The following is a 27,254-nucleotide window of genomic DNA, read 5'->3' as shown; positions in this document are numbered from 1 at the left end:
ATGATCGCAATGCGATGTTTAGCTTATCTAAACATCGCAATGCGATCGCATTAGCGACCCCAAAAATGGGTTGCTATGTGGATTCGTCGTTAAACGGTGCGCTCGTTAAGCGAGGCACCACTGTGCTCATAACAAAAACATGCTGATCAACATAATCACCTAATCTCCTGAAAAGGACAAAAGTTGTTCCCACAGCTATAAATACTCAACTATCCAACAAACTGCAACACAGCACAGAGTTCTGATTCCTATCCTCTGAAGATGCCGACCACACTGGTGGAACGTTAGGAAGCAAAACTTAAGAACACGGCCAAACAGCCTGGAAAACCCACAACAACCATCAAAATAGTTGGTATTTACATCTGACCCTGTTTCCAACAACTCTGTTCTGGCAAACTTGGGCAGTTCAACCAAGGTTATTGTTGAGGGATAAGGATGGGAGGAGATGGGGGAACAGATAGGGTCAGATGGTACCGGTGGCCAATGTGGGCAGCCCTTCATGTTCTTTATGTTGGAAATGACAGGACACAGATAAAAAAGGGAAGATGGATTGGCTGGTTGTGGGAGCAACAGAGAAGAAGCACCTACCGTTTTATAAAGCTGGGCCTTCAAGCGATTTGTAGAGTAGTCCGATTTTCTCTTCTCTTCCTCTCTTCTCTTACGAACCTCAGGCAGCTGCTCATAGATGCTAATAAAACAGGCATAAAAATGGAAAGGTAATCTTGAACACACTGCTCACCACGGTATTCCTTGCCATTAGGCCTAGCATTACCAAGCTTGGAGGTGAGGATGATAACGGGTGGAGATGCCCAAGCAAAAGAGGCAGAAATGCAATTTCTTTGACGCAGAGGGCCCAAAAGTGGACCTGATCAGGAGGCTCCAATAAGGGGGAAGAGTACTGAGATACGGTTCAGCAAGCAGCCTACGGACAATCCCCAAACCAGCTACTACTCTTTCAGCTTCTCCATTTGGCCATGGCCGGAACGCTCTCCATTCCAAGAAGAAAACTCTGTTGTGGTCTAATCTAGATTGCAGCTTCATGAAACAAAACCTCCAGAGTGGCCGTAAACAGAGCAGCAGGGTCATGCCACCTCCGGAGAGCCGTTTCAGACCATCTACACATCCTACGTGTGGACTGCTTTAAAGAAGTTGCGAGGATCAGGGCTGAAGCTGGGCTCCAGCTAGGACGGATAAACACGCTGATCTAAGGCTGGACCTCATCTGCTGCTCCCTCTGGTGTATAGACCATGGATTCTATCTTCTCCAGGCAGGTGGCGTTCCTTATTTTATATGTATATGTATATGTATATGTATATGTATATGTATATGTATATGTGTGTGTGTGTGTGTGTGTGTGTGTGTGTGTGTTAACTTATATACTGCCCACACTACCCAAAGGTCTCTGGCCAGCTTACAACAATTAAAATACAATAAAAAAGAACCCACAGTTGCTATTATTTCAATGAAAAGCCTTCTGGAACAGGAAGGTTTTGACCTAGCGCCGAAATGTCATCAGCGTTGGCACCAGACGAATCTCAGTCAGGAGGGCATTCCATAGTCTGGGGGCAGCTGCAGAAAAGGCCCTTTTGTCTACAAGCCATCCCTCTTACCTCCTTGCGGGAGGGCTCTTTCAAAAGGGCCCCCTGGCTAGATCTTAACTGCCAGGTAGGTTCATATGGAAGGAGATGGTCCTTCATGTATCTGGGGCCCAAGCCATTTAGGGTTGTGAGCCAGTTGTGAACAGCCAAGAGCCACCCACAGACCATCTCAAGGATGCCAGCCAACTAACCACACCTTGCTGATGGAGGCAAGCATTAGGGAACTGCAGGTGGGAGGAGTGAAGTTTTAGGGTTTTATCAATGGGGGATGAGGGAACCAAAGAAGGACACTGAAACAGGAGGGAAGAGCCAGGGAAGACCACAATGGGCCACTGAAATCTCCATGCCAAATAGGAAACATTTGTGGCAGGTGCTGGAGAGGAGAGCCCATGGCCTACTTGGATGGACCATGTTGATCCAGGAATGGCTACTATTGTTGTCGAGTGAGGGGGAAGCCACACACAGCAGCTGCGTAGACAGCCATGCCTCTTCACTCTGGCACTCCCAATATTCTCCTCTCTGCCCCCAGGGAGGAGGGAAAGAATAATTTGAGGCACATTGGGAGAAAAGAAATGACTTCTGAACGGCTGCAGGAGTAGAATGGAAAGCAATCGTTCTTACGCAGAAGACTAGCTGTGAATCACTCCCTGGTCCTTCCTTAAAATACACCCCAGATCCAGAACAGAAATAACTACCAAATCTGCTTTATAACTCTAGCAAAATGATGACACTGATTCTTGTGTTTAGAAAATGACGATGTGCTTGTACGTTTCCACAGAGGATCTCAAAAGTACAGCATAAAAAACCCCAAACAAACAGCTTATTTACAACAGAGACAAGGCGCATCTCTCAGCCCCTGCATTACCACCACACCATCTGCTACTGCTCATCATTCTACAAGACCCTGATTACGCATCAGTTTTCTTTCTTTCCTTCCTTCCTTCCCTCCTTCCCTCCATCTATCTATCCACCTAATCTATCCATCTATGACGGCAGGACAAGGAGTATAAAACTGAAATCAAATAAGGGTTGATGTGGAAAAGCCTCCCTGAAAAGCAACATTTTAAGTTGTCCTTCTAAACGCTAGCAAGGACGGGGCCAGGAGCAGCTCTGCCAGGAGCTGGCTCCACAACATTGGAGCCACCATGAAAAAGGCTCAATATCTCATAGAGGACTTCTGGGTCTCCCTCGGGGGGGGGCAGGGGGGCATCCAGAGGAGATTGGCCTGGGAAGCTCTGGTGGGTTGGGCAGATGAGCCTGGGGGGAGACATTTCAACAACTCCCATGGCATTTCTTCTCCATTAAAGGGCTTATTTTGGAAAAGTGCTAGGAACAAGGTCAAAGTCCATCAACTGCTGAACAACCAACAGGTCTTGATAATGCCCTGTACATAAAGCTTTATTCTTACAGTATTTAAAACCCTAAAACCCGTGTGTGCGTCGTACTCGAAGCTTAAAGAATAGCATGCTTACTCCAACAGCGGAGGTGCCCAGACTGAATTTACAGGAGTGGCATGTTCTCAGAACGGGGGAGCAGGGAGGGGGAGAGAAGGTCTGATTGATCTGCTTTCATCCCACAGGCTAGTTGCTCCTTATACGGAGCAGTCATGCTGTGAAAGAAAACAAGATGACTGAGCCCAGACAATCCTGGAGGCTGCCAGAAGGCAGCAGAGCTTCAATGGCAATCCAGGAGCGCAAGCCAGTAGAAATCCTAATTTCCAATTTCAAGAAATCTCGCACAGAGTAAATAGCCTCTCGCTGGATTGTGCCCCCATTTTAATTAGATGTCTTTGCATTTTGTGGGCATCAGAATTTCTGGGGTCTGATTTCCTCCCTGACTCACACCGGTTAATGAGAGCCTGGAGGAAATATGTCTTTCTTTAATTTCTTTATTGCACTTTAATCAACTTCAGCATAATTTCTGAGGTGTGCTCCCTATGTTGCCCTGTGCAAATATTCCACAGAGTCATGCTCAGAGAAAGCCGGTCTTACCGTTTGGATCTCTGAACCATTTCGCTCTTGGAAATTGCTGTTTTCCGCCGTATAGTCCGGTAGCCTAAGCGAGGGAGAGAGAGAGAGAGAGAGGAAACAATGAGTACCTCGACAGCTAAAGCCCTAAATCCTCCCAACAATAACCAAGGGACCCGTCCCATATATCACAGTTACTCCTCAGATCTGCTGGTGCTGGGAGGGAGGGCTTGATAAAACTGCACCACTGGCACCTTGGGCTACCTGTTCTTCCTCGAAAAGGAGGGGTGATCATCATCATCTGGGAACTGCCCAGCTGGAAGGGACCCTCTGGATCATTGTGTCCAGCCGCTGCCAGGGGAGGCATAGCAGGGCATCAAACTCCCAACCTCCAGCTCTGCAGCCAGAGACCTAAACCCCTGAGCTATGTGGCAGTTCCACTCAAGAGAGTGAAGCAGGATGAGCTCCCCTCTCCTCTGGACCCTTTTTTGGGCAGTAGGACCCAAAGAAACCCACACCCTGTTCAGCAGGCCAGAACAGAAAAAGCAAGGGAAGGAATAAAGCCAAAAAAAAAAAAAAAAAAAAAAAAAAAAAAAAAGCTTTTTGAAAGCAGAAGCCACACTTTCACTACACAGCACCAGCTGGCAAGGCAAAGATAACCAGAGACAGCTGCTTGGTTCCACAAGATTCTTTGAATGAAAGGGGGATTTAAAGGTTTAGGAGACCTTGCTAATCCTAACTGCCACCTTGTGGCCTGTATTATTATTGCCAGAGCGCTTAAACGACGAGACAGCACCTCGTTCAAGGGTGCTTGAACAGCCCAGGTTAAGAGCTAAACAGAGGGCATCTTCACTCACTCCCTGAGCCCTTACAAGAGGTCATGCTATGGCTCCCAGCTAGGCTCGCTCCTGGTCCCACTTTGCATACGGACATCATGATGGAGACAGCACAAACCCAGTACAGTATGTTCTAGTCGGGGGTGTTGGTGGTGGTGGTGAAAGAGACACAGAAACTGTGGACATTAATGGGCTTTGAGTTTGGGCACACTTTGCCTTCTAACTCCTTCTTTTCTGCCTTTGCTTCTACACAGCCGTCAGTCCCTCTTTAAGCGATGGCCGGAGGACAAGGCATTCTACAACAGAGCTGAGGGTGGGTCTCGGGGAGCCCAGCCAAACCCTCCCCTTGAGCAGGGAGAGGTACAAAAAGCATCCGAGAGGAGCCCAATAAAAATATAATTTTAAAAAAGAGGTAAGTTGGGGAGGCAGCAGTCCACTGCCAAAGGCACTTCCTTGACTGAATTTTCCCATGGATGCAGTATAAAAACAGTGTAGGCTTTAGCTCTGGTGCTTTTCCAGGCATCCAAATTACTGATGGCGTGTGTTACTATTTAATGTATTTTTCCCCATAAATAAAAAGGGTGTCAACCTCTGGTGTGCAGGGTAACAGCAACTACTCTCGGTGGGAGACAGGTCAGGCTCTCACTTCTCTACACCTTAGCCAAGGAAATCCGGTTACTGTCACACGCCAGAGGATTCTGGGCTACATCTTGCCAAACATCCTTCATTCACACGCAGCATGTTCAGCTACCATGTTGGGGGCAAGCTGTTGGTAATCCACTGGTCTTATCGCCAGTGAGCTCCCTCAAAACGGGTTTAAATAAATAAATAAAGCTACTCTAATGCAAGACTGGGGGCCCATAACACATTGCCTCCAGTCAGGTAAAATTAAAATGTTTTGAGCAGGTGGTCCAAGAACCCCCTGCGTTTTTTTTGTTCTGATCTTTTCCTGGGCAACTAGCATTCCCGCCAGCATATGGCCTTGGGCAAGCTGCAGAGCCCCAGGATGCCCCCCCCAGAAAGAGAGGATGATAAACCGCTTCTCTCTACCAAGAAAACAGGGTCTCCATAGGTCAGAACTGACTTGACATCACATTATTGTTTTTATACTACTACGATCGCCTTGTTTAAGAAGAACCTATCCACAGGAGAAATGTCCGTGATCAGCTCCAGTGCAGAAGACTGGTCGTGGAAGGGCTCAGTCACGAGCGGAGGCTACTGTAAGGCTGCTAGCTTGCTCTGAAATAAGACAGCTCCCCTTGTCTACGACACACCTGCATTGTTTTGAATGCAAACTGGACCCCACACCATGTCCTACAGACAGGAGGTCCAACAGGTATCTGTTAGACAGTAATAAGGAACTACATCATGGCCATGTTCCAAACAAGTGGAATATAAATGCGCTGCCAGGCTCCTGGCACGAGGTTCCTTCTAAGGCAGTTTCCACTTCTTTGGAGCCTGGCCCATGTTTTACAACAACAACAAGGAATGAGGCACCTCTGCTTGGAGAAAGATCGCTCCCCTTCCTGTCCTTTCTCCTCCCTTCCAGAGGGTTAAATAATTCTTCTCTTTCGCCCTGGAGCAAGCGCTGTAGTTTCCTCTCTTCTATGATGAGCTTGAGGCGTTTCACACGTTCCCCAGAGCTGGAAATGAAATCCGGGCGGTGTAATGCAAGAGCTTCCTACGTTGGGCAGGAGAAAGAAGAAAGGGGGAAAACCGCAGAGGGAAAAAACAATTTGCTTCAGAACTCTGCTTGAACAGCTTGGGGGGGGGGTTGGGTGGGATGACAAAAATAGCTAACCCCATTAACAAAAACACCAAAAAACATGCCTCAGAAGAATAGAATTAATCTTGCTGTGAACTGAGTGTTGCATCTTGAAAGCTGAAGAGATCTCTCTATGGGTCTTGTTAACAAATGCTTTGATGCTGGACAACCAGACGGAAATTATACCAGTCTGGGAATAAGCATAGCTCTGTGTTTGTAAAAGAGATAAGTACTTCAGCTTAAACAAGCAGGGTGGAGAGCAAGCTTCACACACTTGGAGAGGGGGGAACCCGCCTCCGAACAAGGGAGGAAGCTTTTTTTAAAAAAAACTGCAAATGAAACGGGCACACCGGGAAATCAACAGGGTTCAAAACCGGATGAGAAGGAAGCTCTCTGGAGCCTGTCGTTGGCAAGATCTATCAGGTCGTGGGGAGTCGGGGTGGGGGTGCAAGAATGAAGATGCTTCCCCAAACTTACTCCTCCCCCCCTTGCCTGATTTCAGCACACTCCCCCCCCCTCCCGAGCTCTCAACCAATTCTCCATGATGGGATGGGATCGGGAACAGAAGCAGCAGTGATGTCCCTCTCTTATATCAAGCAGCAAGACCATGATCCACAGTATGGGAAAATGTCAGACCCACCAGAATCCTTCACATGGTCGGTGGGGAGGGGGTTGGCTCTGGCCTCTAATGCACTGCTCTGCTGCTTTGCACACCCAGTGCCTCGTACAAACACACATGGTACCGCCAGCGAGAGAGGGAATGCCCCATTCCTGCAGGGACACCGTACACTTAGGCTTGGCACAAAGATTCTGGGGTCTCCTCCTCAATGCTGAGTGTTAACGGAGGAGACCTGATAGTGTTGGGACACTGTCAGCCCACCCACCCATTTTCTTTCTGGTCCACTCTACGGTTGTGCTAGCTATTAATGAAGCATTAAAAAGGGCCCTTGTGGCCATCTGAAGTATTTACTCTGGAGTAAATACAAAAATGCAAGCCCAAGGAGATTCTCCTGTACTCACCCTGTTCCAACCTGGTGGCCTTCAGACGTGTACGACTACAATATTCATAAGCTGCTGGCTAGCCAGAAGAGATAACACACATAGGCACACAGACACAGAAACGATTTTTGTTCCATTAACCTAAAATGGCATTTGACATCCAGAAGCAGGAGAGCGAAAGCCAGGGGAGGAGCTCAAACGCAGGCCCTGGCATTTACCTGCAGCGTCATTTTCACGAAAGGCCGAGGTGGTTTGTTCTCTCCCTCTCTCCTTGGAGTCGCTAGACGCACCTGGAGGCCCTCGCAGCGATCCTCCTGCCAGTTCTTCTCTCGGAGGGGCTCCCGCCATGGTTTTGTGCTCAGCAGAGGTTCAAACCACGAGGACCCGGGTTCGGGAGGAGGGCTGGGTCCATCTCCTCCCCTAGGCTCAGCTTTTAAATCCTCTGTGGGGACAAACCAGGAAACTCCTGGGAGAACAGGGAGTGAAGGCAGAAAAATGTTTCTAAAACGAAGACAGCCTGGAACAACCAATACTCTGCTTATTTGCAGACACTGCCCGTGTAAGGGTAGAGAGACAGCTTTCTTTCCTCAGAATTCTCCTCTGCAACAGCAAAAGAACTGTGTCCACGCTGAGAAGAGATGCAAGCATGAACGGCAATTGCAAACACACATTTGTTTGCCTGCATAGAGGAGGATGCTTCCCAAATTCAGGGATTCAGGTGATCTAGCAACATGCAGATGGCACAGAGGAAAGGAAGTGTGGGAAGACTACAGAAAGGCAGCCAATGTTTTAAAACCACTCAGTTAAGTCGCAAATGCCTCTTGGCTTTGCAAAGATTGAGCGATTACTCCTAATAAGAGATCTAGCATGTCAGATAAGTGTTTGTTTATGATGCATTTCCCAAAATCCTGATGCAAAACACAGTACCTAAAAAAGGTGAAGCGTACAAGGTGGTTTGCCTTTTTCTGCTCATCTGTCACATATTCAGGTGCATCTCCTCGGTATGTCCCAAAGCATGGCACAAACCAGGTACTCAGTTTCTAATTTGTTCTACACAATTGCAATAGGATTGTGATACATATTGCAATGTGTGCTGATTTTGTTTTGCTTCCAATTTCAGTGGGTAGTTTCTTTTTTCAAAGAAAAAGGCCAAACCTTGAATCATGTGCATGAGAGATGTTTGAATTAAAATACGGTGGGCTCCCCTTCTTAATGCTGAGACACTTCCTCCCCTTTTTTGCACTTACGACGAGACTTTGCTGTGATAAGTAATAATATTTTCAGACAAATAGATGAAGTTTTGTGCTCTAAGTCTTTGAAATTTAGGACAGTTGTTAAAGGGAATTTATTTCCTCTGTGGTTTTACACACAAGGTGCATGCAAGCTCCTTGAAAAATTTCAAAAGGGGAAGAAAAGGGGAAGGGAAAATATTAAGGTGTTCTTATAAATAAAAAAACTGTTCCAAGTTTTTGTGTTTTCTACACGGTTTATCACAGAACAGGCAAAACTGATTAGGACCATGGTGGATATACGCCTGTGGGAGATGCAGGATTCATAACTGTACAGATCTGGAAAGACCAATGAGAAAAAATTTCAGGAGCTTATCTGTTTTTTTTTTTAAAAAAAAACAGCAAGAGAAAGTTCTAAAAAAATTTAGAGAGCAGAGTTTTAGGAAAGGATTTTATGAAAGTTGATGTGTCTACATTAGAAAGGCCACATAAGTAGAACACACAACCATTGATTCCACAAACTCTTCCAGCATTGTATTCTCGAAGGCTTTCACGGCCGGGATCTTATTTATTTATTTATTTATTTATTTGATATATATCCCGCCCATCTGGTATATTCTACCATGACGTTTCGCCAGTCTCTGTGGCCGGCACAGTCCAGTCCTCTGAAGATGCTGGCCATAAAGACTGGCAAAACGTCAGGAAGAACAACCTTCAGAACACAGCCAAAGAGCGCAAAAAACCCACGACAACCATCTTCCAGCACTGCAACCCTAAGAAAGTATACACGGAAGAGCTTCTGATGCTGCTGAATGAATCCACCCTCAAAAGCAACGTGGTTCCCTAAAAAATTAGAGCCATCAGCCAAAAATCTACACTTACTCCCAGCAATCGTCTTTCTGGCCTTTTAAGTGAAGACGTTGACAGAGATTTAAAAACATCAAAACAGGGCTGACAAACTGAACTGAATAAAAGTTCTTCCCGAAGTGAGGACAAAGCTGTAGGACGAGCCTCTGCTCCAACAGTTGGGAGGCAGCCCAGATCTTTCCAAGGGAGACACCGGTCCCTTTGCCCCATAGCATTGGGAAGAAAGCTGGAAACAGGTTTGTTTGCTGAGCTTTTTTCTCTCTGGCCTTCTTTATTTTTGCACTTAAATTGTCTTAATTTATTATCTGCTATGCCACTGCCCAATTAATTGATTTATTCTTCATTCAACATTTTAACATTTACTTTGATGAGCGCCCTCTCTCCAGGTGATGATATAAACAAGTTTAAATAAACAGAATACATTATGCAACCTGTGTCATTTTGAACTCTTCTTCCTGTTTCTCAGTAGTTTATACAGTAGGATAAGCAGTAGATAAGTTTAAAATAATGGTACTGGCAGGGGCAATATTCACATAGCCAGCAAGCCGAATACTGAAGATGAGGGTGAGGGGGGCCACGGTAAAACGAGAGACCGATCAAAGTTAGGTAAGCTTTGTTGGTACCTATCTTTATGCCTTACGCCGCAACCCTAAGCAAGAAGAGTCTGCTCCGTTTTCAGTGGAATCAAAGACAAACTCACCAGATAGTCAAGAACAGGCTTACCAACAGCGACCAGGCAAGATAACATCTTACATGTGAAGTTACAACACACATGCAACACACCGATGGACAGTTCTTTAGCCACATTTGCATTGCCCTGGGGGAGAGAAGCGTGCTTCTGAGGATTTTTCTACAAGGGGCCTACTTTTCCCGCACTGTTCCTCACCATCAGCACAAACACAAAACACTGAGCCATGTGCTATGCAAGCCCCCCCCCCAAGTACACAATGTGCAGCCCTTTTCAGAGACCTTGCAGCTCCGGCGGCTTGTTCCTTCTTGGCCGTTTTTCTGCAAGAAAACCGTTTGGCTGCCACGTCTGTTTGCCTTCTGAAACGGGTCCATCCAACCATCCGTAAACCTCATCTTCTGTTCCACTCTTGCGGCTTCCCTGTAGCCTTGCTTGGCTGGATGCCGGAGTAGGAAACGTCAGACCAACGTCTCGTGTGTGCCTCTTTGTCCCACTGTTCACGATCTCAAAATCTCCTGGTTGTAAAGAAAAGAAAAGAATTATATAAATAGAAGTTTGATGTAGCAAAAAAAGAGACTTGACTAAGATTCCTCTGAAAGGCCTTTCCAGGATATGGGAGAAGAGGTAGCTTCAAACCCTGGGGAACACTTATCCAAAGAAAAGATTTAGGGAGCTGGAGATGACCAACTTGGATTGGGCAGTTGCATCACAGAAGCAGCTTCCAGGTCACTCCAGGGAGTTGCTTACCGCTGTAATACCAGAGTTCCATGCTAAGCCCACCACCTTCAAGAGTCTTGGATGATCAAGAAGAAGTAAGGCCACCTATATGACAGGGTAACAGAGAGCTGACTTGACACACTGATTAATGTGGATGCAGAGGAATAATGAATTGGGAGAAAGCCCACAAAAGTATATGAGTTACCAGGACCTCCTCAAAGCAGTGAATGTGCTCTGGAGCAGAGGAAAATGACAAGCTTCTTTTGCAGTCTTTTGCTATCTCTCTGCATCTATATTCAGCCTCTGTTATAGGTAAACTCTTACTTCTTCCCACAAAGTGCTCTTACCTCTTCTGCATCACCCAAGAAATCCAGAAGCATGGGGCTCCAAGAAGATCAACCTTCCAATTTTACAACATTCCCAAAGGAAAGTCTTTCCTGAGCTTCTAAATCTGCACGCCTGAGTAACTTCCATAAGTTCTTGCAATAAAGCCATTTTGCTTTATTTTCCTTTTGCCCACACAGATTTCTAAAAATGGAGGAAATTATTATATGGGATGGGAAATGGGGAAACCAAGAGAGTGCACATCAAGATCTGAGCCCCGTACATATTCTCTCCTGTTCTGAGGGGAAAAGCCTGCAGCTAGTCTAAATTGGCAGGAGGTGGAGAATACTTTTGAACAGCAAAAGGAAGACCTTCAGGAGAACAGACCTGTTAATTTGAAGTAGTATGTCCACAGCTGGTGGACATACTGCATTTAACTCCGTGGCACTTTAAAAAATTCTGGAATAGTCAGGTTCATATGTCATCACTCCCCACCGACCCCTGCCCAAATGTATTAAAACTGCCTCAGAAACAAGAGGGGAAAAGAAAAGAGGTTGGCTTCTTTTTCAAATTCTCCTTTTGATTTCTAAGTTTTCAAAAACAGAGGCTGACAAACTCTGACTAGCACGTGTAAACATCAACAATCTATTTTGTTATTGAAAGGGCAACGTTCAAAACTTGCTGAAAATAATGTAGTACAGTAAAGACAAGATTGCTAATTTTGTAGAATAGGTAGCCATGTGAGTCTGTGTAGTATTATAGGTAAAAGCATCACAGAAAGAAGTTAAAAACGACAATGTGGTGGTACCTTAAAGACTAACTTTTATATTTTTTAATGTGTAAGGTTAGCTCACATTAAAAAAATTTAAAAGTTAGTCTTTAAGGTGCTATCACGTATTTCTTTTCCTACTTTTTACGGTATTTCTATGTTGCTCTTACCTATGACATTTGCTAATTTTGTGTGCTTCAAACTGCTGAATATGAAGACCTTCAGCATTCTGACATCCTGGCCTTGACTATTTAACACCTTGATAAAACTCCACTATCGGCTCTTAAGATTTCCATAGAAATTCACAGCTATAAGGTAGATATTTACTTAAAACAACAACTGATACTCCAAGGATGCTAGATTCCATCTGAAATGTCAAATTCCATGCCTGCAGCATGCAGTCAAAAACATGAAAATTTGTAGCACTCTGCCTTAAGCATGTATTTGTCCGTCTACCTGTCCGTCTTATTCATAGGCCACCTTTCTCCTGAGAAGGAGACTCAAAGCAGCTCACAATATTTAAAATAAAAATACTGTGTTTTTAACAGAACTGAAAACACAATAAATTATACATTAAAAAACAATTAAACAATTTGTTGTTGTTTAGCCGTTTAGTCGTGTCCGACTCTTTGTGACGCCATGGACCAGAGCACGCCAGGCCCTCCTGTCTTCCACGGCCTCCCAGAGTTGGGTCAAAGTCATGTTGGTCGCTTTGATGACACTGTCCAATAGACTGAATAATTAAAAACATGTAAAATGTGAAAAACTATCTTAATTATTTAAAAAACAGCATTCAGGGACTCACGTCATGATTGTTAAATGCCTACCTGAAAAGGTGGGTCTTCAGTTGTCAGCAGAAGGATAAAAGGGAGGGAGCCAACCTGATCTCCCAAGGGAGAGAATTCCATAGCCTGGAAGCTACCACAGAGAAGACCCTGTCTCATGTCCTCATCAACCATGCCTATGCTGGCAATGGGATCAAGAAGAGGGCCTTTTCTGGTGATCTTAAACATTGAGAAGGTTCATACAGGGAGAAACGGTCCTTCAGGTAGCCTGGATTCAAGCCATATATGGCTTTATAGGTAATAATCACTTTGAATGAGGCCCAGAGACTGGTATCCATTGGAGTTGTTATAGCAGGGGCATTATATGCTCCCTATAAGTAGTTAGTGGTCTCCTAGATTCCTTCACCTCTACCTCTGTTCCTCCTCCTACAATAGGGTCTCGTTCTGTAACAGACTGGCAATTGCGCCAGGCCACAGTTGGCAAGGCCATTAGGGAACCACATAACTTCCCTCTGGATATGTTTGGACTGGCTCCAGGATGTGCATCACAGGAAAAACAAGAGAGAGAGAGAGAAAAAAAATCACTTCAAATATAAAGCAAGACTCCAAGGAGAATCAGCTTCAAACCAGCACTCCCCTGAAGCCATGCCAAAGTTTTTGGCTGCCCTTGCCAGTGAGAAATGTTATTTCCATGGAGCAAATCCTTTATCTCACCAAAATTTATTAGGAGACACCGTCTGAGAAACTCATAGTAAGAACAAAAGAACTGCCTGCTGATGTCGAAGAAGGAGCCGCTCCCTTTGAGTTCACCTTGCACGCCCTTTTGTGAATACATCTCAGCTGTGGAGATGTACAGACCAGAAAGCCATGTGTGCCAACCTGGCCGACTAGCAGCAAACTCTGGGCTCAGGAGATTTCAACAAGACGGTAAGTGCGACAGCCACCTACGTGGCAGTAGATCCCGTTCTCAGCTCCTCACCTGCCTGGATGGCCTTGTTTAACATCCGGGGGTTACGCTTGTGACTGAGAGCAGAGCTGGGTCCACGGGAAACACTGGCGGTGGAAACGGAATCCGATGAAATGACAGAGTCGGTTGTCTAAAGAAAAGGAAGCAGAGAGATGCATACAAGCCTCAGAGGTCTGCACACTAATTTGTCACTCTTGCAGAACTCAGGCAAGCCAGCCTTCCTTCTCTCCAACACAGGATGCATCTATCTATATCTCTATCTATCTATATCTCTATCTAACGATGGTCCCTATGGGCGATTTTCGCTTAGCGATGGTTGGGACCATGCTTCACACAGCGATTAAATTTTGAGTCCCCTGTTTCGCTTAACAATGGTTTAAACAGCCTCATGTTTACTGTTTTTTAAATGTTTTTTCTGATATTTATAAAGTTAGAGTTTACTGTTTAAAATGTTTGAAATCATAAAGTGCACTTAATAAACCCTTTGTTAACCAAATTTGACTTTGTTCTGACTCTTTTTAAATTTATTGTTGTATATAGGTTTCAATGCATTTCAATTGGGGAATCGCGTTTTGCTTAGCGATGTTTCCTATGGCAATTTTTGCTTAAGGATGGCAATTCGTTCCTATTGGAACGGATTATCCGGTTTTCAATGCATTACAATGGGAAACCGTGTTTCACTTAGCGATGAAATCGCTTAGCAGCGATTTTTTTTGGCCCCGTTGTGGTGGTGGTGGAGGGAGCGTCGCAAGGGTCCGAGTGAGCCTTCCAGGACCCTTGTGACGCTCCCCCCCACCTGGAAGCTGGCAATTTCACTCGCGCTGGCCCCGTGGGGGGTGGGGGGAGTGTCGCAAGGGTCCTGGAAGGCTCACTCAGACCCTTGCGACGCTCCCCCCCCAGGGCCAGCGGGGGCGAAATCGCCGCCTTCGCTCCATAAGACGCACAGACTTCCACACACACACATTTTTTGGGGGGGAAGTGGGTCTTATGGAGCAAAAAATACGGTATTTTGAGGGGTTCTGTGCTGTTGTTGATTGTCTGCAGCTGTTTCTTATTATACAAAAGAACCTGTGTAAAGGTAAAGGTTCCCTTTGACCAGTCGTGTCCGATTCTACGGCACAGTGCTCATCCCTGTTTCTAAGCCGTAGAGCCAGCGTTTGTCCAAAAACAGTTTCCATGATCACGTGGACAGCACAACTAGACATGGAACGCTGTGACCTTCCCACCATATTGGTACCTATTTATCTACTTGCATTTGCATGGTTTCAAACTGCTAGGTTAGCAGGAGCTGGAACAAGCGACGGGAGCTCACTCCGTCACATGGATTCGATCTTACGACTGCTGGTCTTCTGACTTTTCAGCATAGAAGCCTCTGTGGTTTAACCCGCAGTGTCACCACGTCCCTAAAAGACCTTACAGGTAAGCAATTTGTGGCCTGAAATGGTTTCTCCCCCAAAAAGAGCATGTTGAGAGAGAATATGGTTGCCCAGGAAAAAAAGAAAAAAGAATACTGTTATGCAGCCCTTAGCAGTTATGTAAATAGGGGTGACACTTGTTTAAATACCATGGCAATTAATGAGAACATTTCTTTTTTCATAATGTAGCAAGCAACTATTACAACGAAGTCTGCCACATTAATTTTTTTAATTAGGAAAATGTGGTGGATTTTTACTCCTAGTGCAGTAATTAGCATTCTATTAATAATTTCTAAAGCTAAACCTGAGTTGTGCGACAGAGGGGAAAAACACTGATGAACACTTATTAGTCTCAGCAAATCAACTGAACGCTGACATTTCCATCTCCACATTTCTAGCGCTTTAATTCAATCTGGAGGCAAAGAGGCACACAGCTTGAGGTAGGGCGAAAAGGATCAATTATTGCTCTCACAGGTTCTACAAGATATTAAAGGTATGATACAATACAGTATACCTTCACAGAGACAGAGAGATGCAATTTCGGTCTACAATCCAGCAAAAGAGTGAACATATTCAATGAGAGTGAGAAAACACAAACGGTGACCAGAAGAACTGGACTCAGCTTGTGTGACGTGAGAACATACTGGTTTGGATATGGCAGATTTGCAGGACTAGTGGAGCAGTGGTTAAACTGCAATACTGCAGTCAAGACTCCGCTCATTACCCAGGTTTAATCTCAGGTAGTCGGCTCAAGTTTGACTCAGCCTTTTATTCTTCTGACATCAGGAAATTGAGTACGGGAGATTGGGGGGGGGGGGGAATGCAGCCTGCATAATTAAATTGTTAACAGCCAGAGAGTGCTTTAAGTGCTATGGGGCAGTATATAACCACCATGTTTTGCTTTTTTTTTTGCTCCAGAAAAATCAATAACACCCAATGAGCTTTTAAACTGTTGAGGAACCTTCACTTCTCTTATACCTCCTCCAGCTTGCTACTTAGTGTTCTGGCCTTGTAATGACTACCTACAGGTGGAGTAATAATCACTTAATTGCCATCCAGTCTGTGGGGGTTGGTTACAGCTCTGATATTTTCCCTTAATAGGGTTCATTTCAGTGTGAGGTGGGATACCCGTATCAATGTTCATCTGGGTATCAAGGTACAAGTAGTCTCATTGCTTCAATGTTCCATCTCTTAATAAAAGATGAGAATAAGCCATTGTTTCACCCACACTGAAGTACGTTTTCTCTAGACATCCGCATCCACAACATCAGCTTGCTCAATTCCACAAGTTTTATTCACCTAATTGCTTCTGCATTTCACAAGACACAACGATTCGCTTTTCTCCAGGGACGCTCAAACTCCCAACTCCTGGCTCCACAGCCAGACAATCCAACTCACTGAGCTATCCAGCCAGTTACAGTGGAGTACGGGTAGCCTAGTGTGTAAGCCAAAGAGTCGGTCCAAATCTCACCTGAGCCAACATTTGTTCTACCACATTCTCAGGAAAGTGCCTAACCACTGAAGCCCACTGTCCCAACTCACCCACCTTGTTTACTGGTCCTACCGGGCTGAGGTAGGGGAAATTATCAGAAACTAACAATCTAAGGAAAGTGGATGTGCATTTCAAAAAAGTAAACAGATCTCTCCAAACCCACCTGTCGAAACAAAGGGTGTAAAGAACAGAAAACAGGAGAGGAAATCAGCTGGTAAAGATTGCATACTCTCCCAAGGCTAGTTTTCCCTCTTTGCTTTCCCTTTCTCTCTGCATAGGACATATGAGTGCCAAGAGCACTACATGGTGAGTGGCCCGCCAGAGTTAGCCAATTACGTACCAGAGAATCCTGCCTTTTTTGCTCTGAATGGGCCATTTTTTGGTAGTCTGTTCCTCTGGCTCTCCTGCTTCTCTTCCCGTGCTTCTCCGAGCATGTCTTCTGAAGGTTGATGACGCTGTACAGCTGGGAGAGTTTTGTAGATACCTTCACTCGGTCACGCCCAAAAGCTCGAATCAATCTCGCTGTGTCAATGGTGGAAACAGAACCACTTGCCTCTGTCCGAGACACGCTTTCTGTCTCCAATCGGGTTGCCTCCGATTCACTGGTGATGTCAGTTAACACGCTGGAGTCTTTCGCCGGCCTCACCTCTGAAGAGGTGTCACTCAGAGCCTCGGAGTTCTGGAGCTGCTCTGAGCTTCCATCCATGTGGTCAACAGCTGTGGCTGCGTTCTGATGCCTGGGTTTTGAAAGCCCTACACCAGTGGTGGCATCTTGGCTTTCTTCTATTTTGCTACAGGTGGCCAGCTTACTTATAGATGCCATTTTCCCTTGGAAGCTGATTTGCTTTGGCTCCTTTCCCTTCGACTGCTCCTCCTTGGCAGGCAGTGAGTGCCTAACAGGGTTTTGCAGGAGTCTGGCTAACCGATCGAGTCGCTCTACCAGAGACAACTCTTTCCTGTTGCTACTGGGATTTCGTTGAGGATGATCCTTTTGGCGTTCTAAGTATTTTGTCCAGAGTTCATCTAAACTCCCAGTCAAGGGAATACCTTGCTTCAACGGGTGATCAGCCCTCTGCTTCTCTTCCAAGCTAGTTTTTGGGCTGCTTGGAACAAGCCGTTCTTTAGCCACCTCGTGGCCAGGTTTCCTCACATCAGGAAGGGACCTTTCCTGTTTTGGAGATTCTCTCCCTGAAGTCCTGTTGAAAGTAAATTCCTCAACAAAGCTGTAGTCTAACTCAGGAGTCAGTGGGGAAAAATGATCATCTCTTCTTGCTTGATATGGGGAGACAGGGGCCTGGCTTCTCTCCAAAATGCCCTTGTTGTGGAGGAAGTCTTTTGCTGCAACAGCCAGGTGCCCTTGCTGTATATTCTGCCGCAAGGCGTCCTTCCCATGAAGGTGGTCAGTTTCATGCCGCAGAGACACTGGGTGGTGCAGGTAAAATTGAGCAGGCCTGAAGATGGAATTGGTGGTTTTAACAGGTTCCAAGCCATTTCTACTTTTGGAACTTTCTAAGCAGCAGAGAAGAAAAGGAAAGAAAGCAAGATATTTAAGTCACCATGTTCAGCCAGTAAGCAAAGACTACTTATGCTACCTGACCATTTCTTTGCAAATTCACCATGCTTGTGCTTCACTAACTTGAGGCATATGTTATAAAAGCATACTTCAACCACCATCCCAACGATGCATTACAACTCCATTTACAAAACGCTCGGTGATTTTAGCAGCAGCTAAAAATAGCCCTGTGCAATCTGGGATGGTTACTGATGGCTCTTCTGCTGATAACCTAAGAGCGAGCAGTGCTTTTTTCTTTTAAGGGAACACAATATAACCTCTGACTAAAATGCCCTGAAGGATGGAACATCTTTGGTACAATGGAAGATGCATACAAAGTTGAGACTTTCAGTGAAATGTAAGAACACTAAGGTAGGGCAAGATAAAGTTTATAAAATTGTAGCACAAAGAGCAAAGACGTTTGTCACACACAGGAAGAATTTGAAAATAACTAAAGACATGATTAGTGGTGGGCTCAGGGCACACCACAAGGAAGAATTTTGCACTGTACATGAAATTATGTTGTCCATGGTGTACTGATGTTCTGCAACACAGACAGCTTATAAAATGAAAATGGGTTCAGAATAGATTTAATTATGGCTATTACTCATGACAGTTAAAATGGAGTTTCCAAGATTCATTCCTTGATCTCTGCAAGCTTTCTACAACAGAGGGATCTAGATGGCGTTTTGGTCTCTCCCAAAAAAGCCCTTAAAGAGCCAATCACCTCCCTGCAAGAAAAAAAGCCACAGAAGTCAACTGAGAGTCGCGTAATCATCTGCCTGCTCTTCTGGTGAAGGAGGTTTTATTGAAGGAGGGCCCTTAAAATGGCTCCTTGTTTAGTTGGGCGAAGCCTTTGGAAAAGCCTCTGGAATCTTCTCTTCCCCTTGAAAAGAAGATCTTGCAAAGAGAAAATCCATATGATTTGACTTGGGATGTCAAATCAGAATTATCTATTTATAAGCTAGAGGATTGTTTTCTTTGCAGAACAGACAGCTCTCCCTCATCACAACAGAAACTCACTTCTTACTATCCATGTTTTTTTGCATGCTTCCTTCTAATACTAACATTTGGGTTACTGTGTAAGTCATTCTACAAGAGCTGATCAAAGCCACAGACAGGAGAACTATCTCATATTTTGTGCATGCTACTGTTAACAAAGATATTGTGGTTATGATTCCATAATCTTGTGTGAAATGCTTATATCTGTCCAGGCTCCCCCTGTATCTCCAAAATGTCTTTCAGTTCTGCTCTAATTCTTTTGCCGTTTGGAGATTCTATTTAGCTCCTTTCCTTGCTTCAGCAGCAAGAAGAGACTATCTGGATGGCTCATTCTGCTTTGCCAGAGGACAGAGAGAGAAAAAAATATCATGGAGATCGAACAAGACACAAGTTTCCTGTGTTGGTGCAAAGAAAAGGAAAGGAAAAAGGAAAAGGAAAACCTGTTCTTGGGCTCCCTCTTCCTCAGGGAGGGAGGGAGGAGTTGATGACAGAAGAAAGGAAGGAGAGATGAGCCAGAGATGAGAGCATTATCCATCCATCCATCCATTCACCCACCTATCTCTTTACCCTACATTTCTCCTTAAATGACCCAAGATGGCTTACATAATTAAAAGACAATGTTTAAATCTAAAAACAGTAAGTATACAAATACTAAAAAGGAACAAACAAATACTACACTGTATTCGCGAAGGCTTTCACGGCCGGGATCTAATGGTTGTTGTGGGTTTTTCGGGCTTCTTGGCCATGTTCTGAAAGTGGTTCTTCCTAACGTTTCGCCAGTCTCTGTGGCCGGCATCTTCAGAGGACAGCAAACAGTTTCAGAACACGGCCAAGAAGCCCGAAAAACCCACAACAACCATTAAATACTACACTAAAAGATGGTATACAGAAGAAATACCAAAAACACATACAAAGCAGTAAGGTTCCACCCTGCATTTAAAACCCCATTCAAAGCACCCAGTCAATTAAGGGAAAGCCTGCCTGAAGAGAAAGGTCTTCACCTGCTTGTGGAAGGACAGCAAAGATGGGGCCAGCCTGGTCTCCAGTGGGAGGGAGTTCCAATGTCTGGGAGTAGCCACAGAGAGGGCCCTCTCCCTTGTCCACATCAAATACACCTGTGAAAATGGCAGGACCAAGAGAAAGGCCTCACCCGATATTTTAACAGCCAGGCAGCTTCATAAATGGAGATAGCTTGGACTCAAGCTGAAGTTTCCTGACACTTTTTAGAGGCAGCCCCATGTAGAGCATGTTACAGTAATCCAGCCACTAGAAGGTCTTCTCCCAGCCAATGAAATCCAAGGGACTGTTTGCTGCTATCTAGGTTTGGTGCTCAGATTGCCTAAAATCCTACTATTCTAGATTCTGCTCGCTAGAGGTGGGGGGCTATATGTAGCCTGTATAATTAAAATGTAAACCACCCAGAAAGTGCTTTAAGCACTATGGGGTAGTATATAAGCAGAACACTTTGCTTCCCTGCCCCCAACAGGAAAAGCTTAAAAGGCATGGGGAATACAGTGGTGCCTTGCTTAACGATTTTAATTGGTTCCAAAAAAAACATTGCTATGTGAAAACATTGTTAAGCGAAACACCGTTTCCCATAGAGATGCATTGAAAACCGGATAATCTATTCCAAATGGAACGGATTACCATCCTTAAGCGAAAATCCCCATAGGAAAAAACATTAAGCGAAACCCATTGAAATGCATTGAAGCCTATTTCAATGGGGGAAAAAATTCACAAAAAATTCAAAAAGACTCAGAACAAAGCCAAATTAAGTTAACGAAGGTTTTATTAGGTGCACTAACGATTCCAAGCATTTTAAACATTTTTTAAACATTTTAGAATATTTTAAAAATAGCAAAAACGGGGCTGTAAAAAAAACGTTAAGCGAAACAAGGGGACCTAAAACTCATCGTTAAGTGAAGCATGGTCCCGAAATCGTTAAGCGAAAATCGCCCATAGGGAAAATCGTTAAGTGAAGCACAAGATCACTCCAAAAAAGCCATCGTTAAGTGAATTTTTCGTTGTAAGAAGCAATCGTTAAGCAAGGCACCACTGTAGTTGCAAACTTGTAGCCTCCATCATTTATTATTTGCCATAATTATATTACTGTGCATATTCAGAATACTGCCTAGTACAATTATTTTTTCTCTCTGCTGGGAAGCGGATCTGCCTGCAGCTAAGAAAACAGGCTCTTGGCATTTCTTCTTCAACAAAATGAATGCATGTACTGTATTCACTCAAGAGAAATATTCCACCTTAGGTGTTGTAAAGTTATCATCATCCCCGTTTTTAAGCAGCCTGAATGCTAATTTTATATTATCTAGTATCAGTCAATTACAAAGATAATGGACAAGTGAGGGCTTGCCTGATTTTAATCCTGATTTCACTAGGAGTTAATTTCTGAGAAATCAAATGAGAAATTTGCTTTACTATTACCGACCTAGAACCAGAAACAAAGTCTGGTAAAATTCCCAGAATCCCCAGCCAGCATGGAAACTGGTCACACTGGTTTGGGGTTTCTGGGAGCTGCTCTCTGAACAAATTTTTGAATCTTTGGGAAAGAACATTTACTCCTGGCAGGCAGTTCTTGGGGCCACGAGACCAAGAGCCTCTGGTCTGAATGAAAGAACTGGGCATGAATGAAAGAACTTTAGCCTTGAGAAAAGAAGACTGGGGGGGAGATAAGACAGCACTCTTCAAATACTTAAAAGGCTGTCCTCCAGAGGAGGGGCAGGATCTGTTCTCAATCATTCCATAGTGCAAGACACACAACAATGGGCTCAAGCTAAAGGAAGCCAGATTTAGGCTGAACATCAGAAAAAAAAACTTTTTAACTGTTAGAGCAGTGTGAAAATAGAAGCAAGGACCTCAGGAGATTGGTGAGAGCTCCAGTTCTCAAGGCATTCAACAGAAAATTGGGCAACCATGTGTCAGATATGCTTTGACTCGGATTCCTGCATTAAGCAGGCGGTCTGACTCGCTGGCCTTATAGGCCCCTTCCAACCCATTCATTCTACGGTTCTATGATTTTACCACCATTCTTTCCTTAAAAAGTACCCCTAACTAGTAGAGCAGGGGTCTCCAAAGTACGGTCCATGGGCCACATCTGGCCTGCCTGGCCTTTTCATCTGGCCCGTGCATACATGTGTGAGGGCAGGAGGGTGGAGTGTGTGGCACGTTCCTTCAGCCCCTTGAAAATATGGGAAATATATTATGTGGCCCTCACTGTGGAAAGTTTGGAGACCCATGTACTAGAAGGAAATGTTACATGCCCATCCTTTCGTTAATATTTTGAATACAGTTTAAAATTACATAAAAGAGCACAGCCTAAGTAAAAAATCCATCAAGAGGGTGCCCAGTTCGCTCTTATTACACATCTAGATGGATGCACATAGAAAGCCAAGTGGTGTGACAGAAACTTGTACATTGCCTTCCGTCTCATCATCATTTAAAAAAATTGTTGTAAGTATGTCTTTGAACAAGCCATCAGCAGCAGCCCCAGGGCCCTGAGCTTCAACACCCTTTCCTTCCGAAAGAGGTCACATTATACCCTTCTTTTCAGACATTTTCTTCTTGCAGTAGTCTTAGGGTATGTGAAAACCAACTAGCCTCCTTTTCATGTCAACTGTCTTATTATCACTCTCCCCCATAAAGGCACCCCCACCTTGGACTGTTCTGGAAATATCCAAAGCAAAAGAAATGTCCACATTTTGCTAACTCAAGACTTAGAAAAGAAAAAGTGTCCATTCATCTGAAGTAAAGAAAAGCCATTACCTTCCATACCATGCTGTGCTGACATTTTTTCTTCTGCCCAAGCATTCCTGGGTGTGGGCCTTTTACTATAGATGCCCTCTCTGTGTCGAATCGCTACAGAGCTGGGAGGATTCTCATTCCAGGAGCCAAGCATTTGTGGTGGGAATTCTGGAGGCACAGCATCATTGGAACCTACCAATAAAGGCACGGAACAAATTATAGAAGAGAGGCAGGGGGGAGGATAAAAGCACAAGATGGGTCAGGCAGAGAAACAAAACTTACATACCAAAACGAATGGTTGAAAAGCATCTTACACTAAGCGTATGTTCTCCCTCATCTAAATGACTGCAATCTTCTCCTCTGTGATCTCCCACATTCTCACTTTGTTTCTACCCAGTATTTTTCTACCAAAATCATTCAAATCTACCAGCTTGTTTTTAAGATTCCATTTGCCATCAAAGGTGAGGTCCAGAACCCAGGAGTGGAAAAAGTCAATTACTTGGCTCTCTCTCCCCTGTTCTAGCCAGAGACCTGAGCTGTAGACTGTTTTGGAATTAGACCAAGGGCCACAGGTTGTCCACTCCCAACCCAACTTAGGCAAAACACAGCCCTAAGTCACCTTGTGGTTCCTGAAGAATGCTGAGCAGGAGGACACTAGCATAGAGGGAGGTGTAATATTTGATTATTTATGAAACAAGGCAACAGCAAAAGAAGACTGAGGGAAGCAGCATTTGCAAATGCTTGAAAGACTGTCATTCAGAGGGACAGGATCCGTTCTCAATCATCCCAGAGTGAAGGACACATATTGAGGAGAGGGGTTGGGCTCAACAGCTTTATAAGCCCCTTCCAACTCTATGATTATACCACCAAAATAATAATTTAAAAAATCATCCCAGCAAAAGATGAAGGGAGCAGCCTTGAGACCAGCCCATGTGGTATTGGAGATTAGAAGGTTTGTTTGTTTGCTTGCTTATTGATTTGATTTGTATACCACCCAGCTTAGAGAAACTCACTATTCTGGATGATATACAAGGAAAATCAACCCATAATAACATTACGCCCCTGAACAATACAAGACAACAAAATAATATATAAAGGACATAAAGGAAGTGACAAGCTGCAACAGAAAAAGCAGAGTCAAATGGTGACATACAGAAAGCTCAGGAAAAAAAACAACATCCTATTTTAGAGGAAAGATGTTCTGAAAAGCCTCGTTATAGGGTTCTGCTCTACCGAGTGTTTTGAAGATAAGGAAGGGTGAAGCCCTGGCCTACGTCCAGTGACAAGGGAATTCCAAAGTGACGGGGCGACCACCAAGAAGGCCCAACTCCTGGTCGACAGTCTTCTGGCCTCTCTCAGTGTGGTCACTCTAAGGAGCCAGATCTACACAGGTAATAGTTCTTTGGAAGAGACAGTCCAACAGTTCCCAAAGTCCCAAATTGTTTAGGAGTGTAGGTAAGCACTAACACTTTGAATCTGGCATGGAAGCTGAGAGAGAGAGACAGCCAGTGCAGATGGCACAAAGTTTGGACTAGGAACCTAGGGACCTAAAGATTCCAAGCCCTGCTCAGCTATGGAAGGATCACAGAATAATGCTGGTCCAGCTAAGATCTCCTCCCAGCTAATCAGCTGAAAATACCAGCAACATCAAACACTTCTGGTCTTTTTCTAAAGTGAATGTGCATTTCCGATGACAGTCTTTCCTCACAGGCACCCTGCAGAAGGGTCAGGCAGCAAGCAGCTCCTACCCTCTCCCTGCCGGCAGTGCAAGAGAGGGTGATGAAAGAAAATGCCTGTGGGTTTGGCTCAACTCAGCAACTCACTTTTGGCAAATGTTCTCTGCATTAAAACTCGTGGTATGGAGCAGTGTGGACACGTTTTTTTTTTAAAAAGTCAGAATAACCTGAAATACCTGAATGGGAGCTCTCCACGGTTGTTTCCGACTTGACACGAAACAGCCTGAGTGTTTCTTTTCGACAAGGAACATAGTACATTTCTGAGCTCCCCGGTGGTTTATATGGGAGCAACACTGGCATACCTGCAGCAGGGAAAGCAAAGTAAGCAACTTAATAATCATCACGAGCCGTCAAGTCAAGTCAATTCTGACTGATGGAGATCCCTTTTCAGGGTCTTCCAGGTAAAGAATATCCAGGAGAGGCTCCCCAATCCCTTCTTCTGGGGGTGCCCTCAGACAGTGGAGCTCACCCAATGCCATACAGGCTGGCTTTACTCACAGGAGGCCTTTGACATTAGCTGTGCTGGCTAGGATTTCTGGGAGTCATAGCCCAAGAACTTCTGAGGACTCAAGATTAAGAACCACTGGTCTAGAGCAGAGGTCCCCAACACCCGGTGTGTGGCCCAGTGCCGGTCTGTGGCCTGAGCCAGACCGGGCTGCGGAGACAGACCTCCTGCCCCACTCCCTGCATACACTCACCCCTGCACAGCTGATTTGCACATGTGCGCGTGCTCCAACATGCTCGTGCGAGCATTGCGCTGCCGTTTGTCCATATGCATATGCTCGTTCGCACAGGCGCACAAGCGTGGGGGATGCCCCATCTTCCCCAGCCGGTCCGCAGGGTGAAAAGGGTTAGGGACCCCTGATCTAGAGGGTTCAAGGTTCATCTTGAAGAGATGTCAGGTGTGTCTCAAGGAATTAACAAGAGACTGGAACAATTTGGTGCCTTCGGCAGAGTATGCAAGAGCCAAAAAGAAACCTTAAAGGTGGCTGCACAAATATTAGCTTTGATACACAGAGGGCGGTGAGGTCCTTTGAACAAGCCTCCCAAGATTTGTGGAGAGGAAAGCCAGAAATGTTAACAATTTCCTTCACTGCAGAAGCAGACTTTCAACAGAGAGAGGCTTCTAGAGTGAAAGGGAATGGGTGTGAGCCAATCTCAACGTTCTCTAAATGCTCAGCTCTTGGAGTTCACTCCCTTTCATAAAACACTTTGCAAGACTCTATCTCATTAACTGCTACGTTTAAAAAAAGGATGTAGGCATAACTCCCTGGCGCTGGCTGACTTTTGTGTACCTAAGCCCAAGGCAAAATAGAGACAGAATCTCTGGGGATAGAAAGAATGGGTTTTATTCTTTTATGCAGCCCAATGCATTTCATCAGGCATTCTGTAGAGTAGAACTCTTGTTTTAAGCAGTTGTATTTCTGAGCCAGCTTTCCCCCATAATGGCAATATCCTGGAGAGAAAGGAGATAAATTGGATGTTCAAGGTTGGGACTCTGGTTCCCTATAGTGCTCAGTGAGCAGCTTGAGTTCATTCAGCTGCTTTAAAGACTATTTCTAGGCAGTCTCTATTTTTCTTTCTGCTGTGAAGATGCTGTGATTAAGCTGGCCTTGAAACTGTCTTCCACCCTCCAAAAAAAAAATAATAATAATGAAAGAGACCACTTTGCCTCCTCCACAGCATTCAACCACTTGCCGTTGGTGAAATCTGGAAACACACTTTATTGAAATCCCCACAGGCAGCCAGACGTCTGTATTGTTCTGTAAACGTACAATGACTTATTTCTTATGTACACATAATAAAAACAAAAACATAAGACTTCTGGCATCTTAAAAGACCTAAAAGACTTGTTTCCTTTTAATCATTCAAAGATTAAGACACCTCCTTGTACGCTTGTATTTTTCGACAGAAGGGGCCGTTGTCAGTCTGTGCAAGCAGATCAGACCGAAAAACAAGGGACAAAAATGCTGTTTGCTATATTTTAATGTGAGCTTTTGTGAATCAAGTCTGCTTCTTCAGACATGTCCACAAAAGCTCACATTAAAACAGTCAGTCTTTAAGGTGTCACAATGTTTTTGTCTCTTGCTTTGTTTATTTGTTTGTTCTTGTTGTCTTCTCTGATTTCCTTGGGCACGTGAGCTGTTAAGAGTTAGTCCGCAGGTTTATATTTATTTTATTTATTTATTATTAGATTTTTATCCCGTCCTTCTAGACAGGAGTCTACTCAGGGCGGCTCACAATATATTGTGCACAATATGGATTTAAAAACAATTAATATCTATAATAATAATATAATCAAGATGGGAAGATAAACAAAAAAACCAAGAAAAGTAAAAATCAAGTAATGATTATAGATCAGTTTCATATATTCAACACACTTCCTGAAGACCATGCATAGGATATCTAAGTCACCATTACTGTGCCTGTTCATTATCAGCTTTAGCTGGGGATGAATGGTCATTTTCAACACTCAATACAAATGTTGTCCTTGTTATCCTTTTTCCTCTTACAAAAGCCATTGGCTTAAAAAAAAAAATAGCAAAGTGTGCTGCTTATATTGCCTGATAGCACTCAAAGTCCACACTGAAATAAATCTGTTAGCCATTAAGATGCCAACAAAACTGTTTTTTTAATTGTTATATATGTAGAAACAGACTAATATGGGAATAACTTTATCTTGTATGTATGTAATATTAACCGCTTACTGCATTGCCCTCTGCAGATTTTAATGTTAAGTGCAAGATATATTTACATACAAATATTCTATTCATTTTAATTTTACGTTCA

The 27,254-nt window shown here is 44.4% G+C and overlaps 1 protein-coding gene across 6 annotated transcripts in view; it reads right to left on the bottom strand.

The window, feature by feature from the left end:
- ALMS1 (ALMS1 centrosome and basal body associated protein) overlaps positions 1-27,254 on the bottom strand; it is an 81,910-nt gene that overhangs the window by 6,552 nt on the left and 48,104 nt on the right. For 2 of the 6 annotated variants that reach the window (XM_020807626.3, XM_078394441.1), the window contains exons 10-18: positions 24,641-24,766; positions 22,750-22,920; positions 16,759-17,927; positions 13,524-13,641; positions 10,231-10,464; positions 7,384-7,631; positions 5,899-6,082; positions 3,590-3,653; positions 589-688 (exon numbers count right to left, since the gene is read on the bottom strand). In XM_020807626.3, the coding sequence (XP_020663285.3) occupies positions 589-688; positions 3,590-3,653; positions 5,899-6,082; positions 7,384-7,631; positions 10,231-10,464; positions 13,524-13,641; positions 16,759-17,927; positions 22,750-22,920; positions 24,641-24,766 (2,414 nt within the window). Of the gene's footprint in view, positions 1-588; positions 689-3,589; positions 3,654-5,898; positions 6,083-7,383; positions 7,632-9,961; positions 10,465-13,523; positions 13,642-16,758; positions 17,928-22,749; positions 22,921-24,640; positions 24,767-27,254 lie in introns of those variants that run through there. The other 4 variants (XM_078394440.1, XM_073002145.2, XM_020807627.3 and 1 more) reach the window with 4 other exon arrangements.

Source organism: Pogona vitticeps, chromosome 5, assembly GCF_051106095.1.
Source record: "Pogona vitticeps strain Pit_001003342236 chromosome 5, PviZW2.1, whole genome shotgun sequence".
Lineage (NCBI taxonomy): Eukaryota > Metazoa > Chordata > Lepidosauria > Squamata > Agamidae > Pogona > Pogona vitticeps.
The sequence above is the reverse complement of the archived record's forward strand: the minus strand, read 5'-3'. Positions and strand labels throughout refer to the sequence as shown.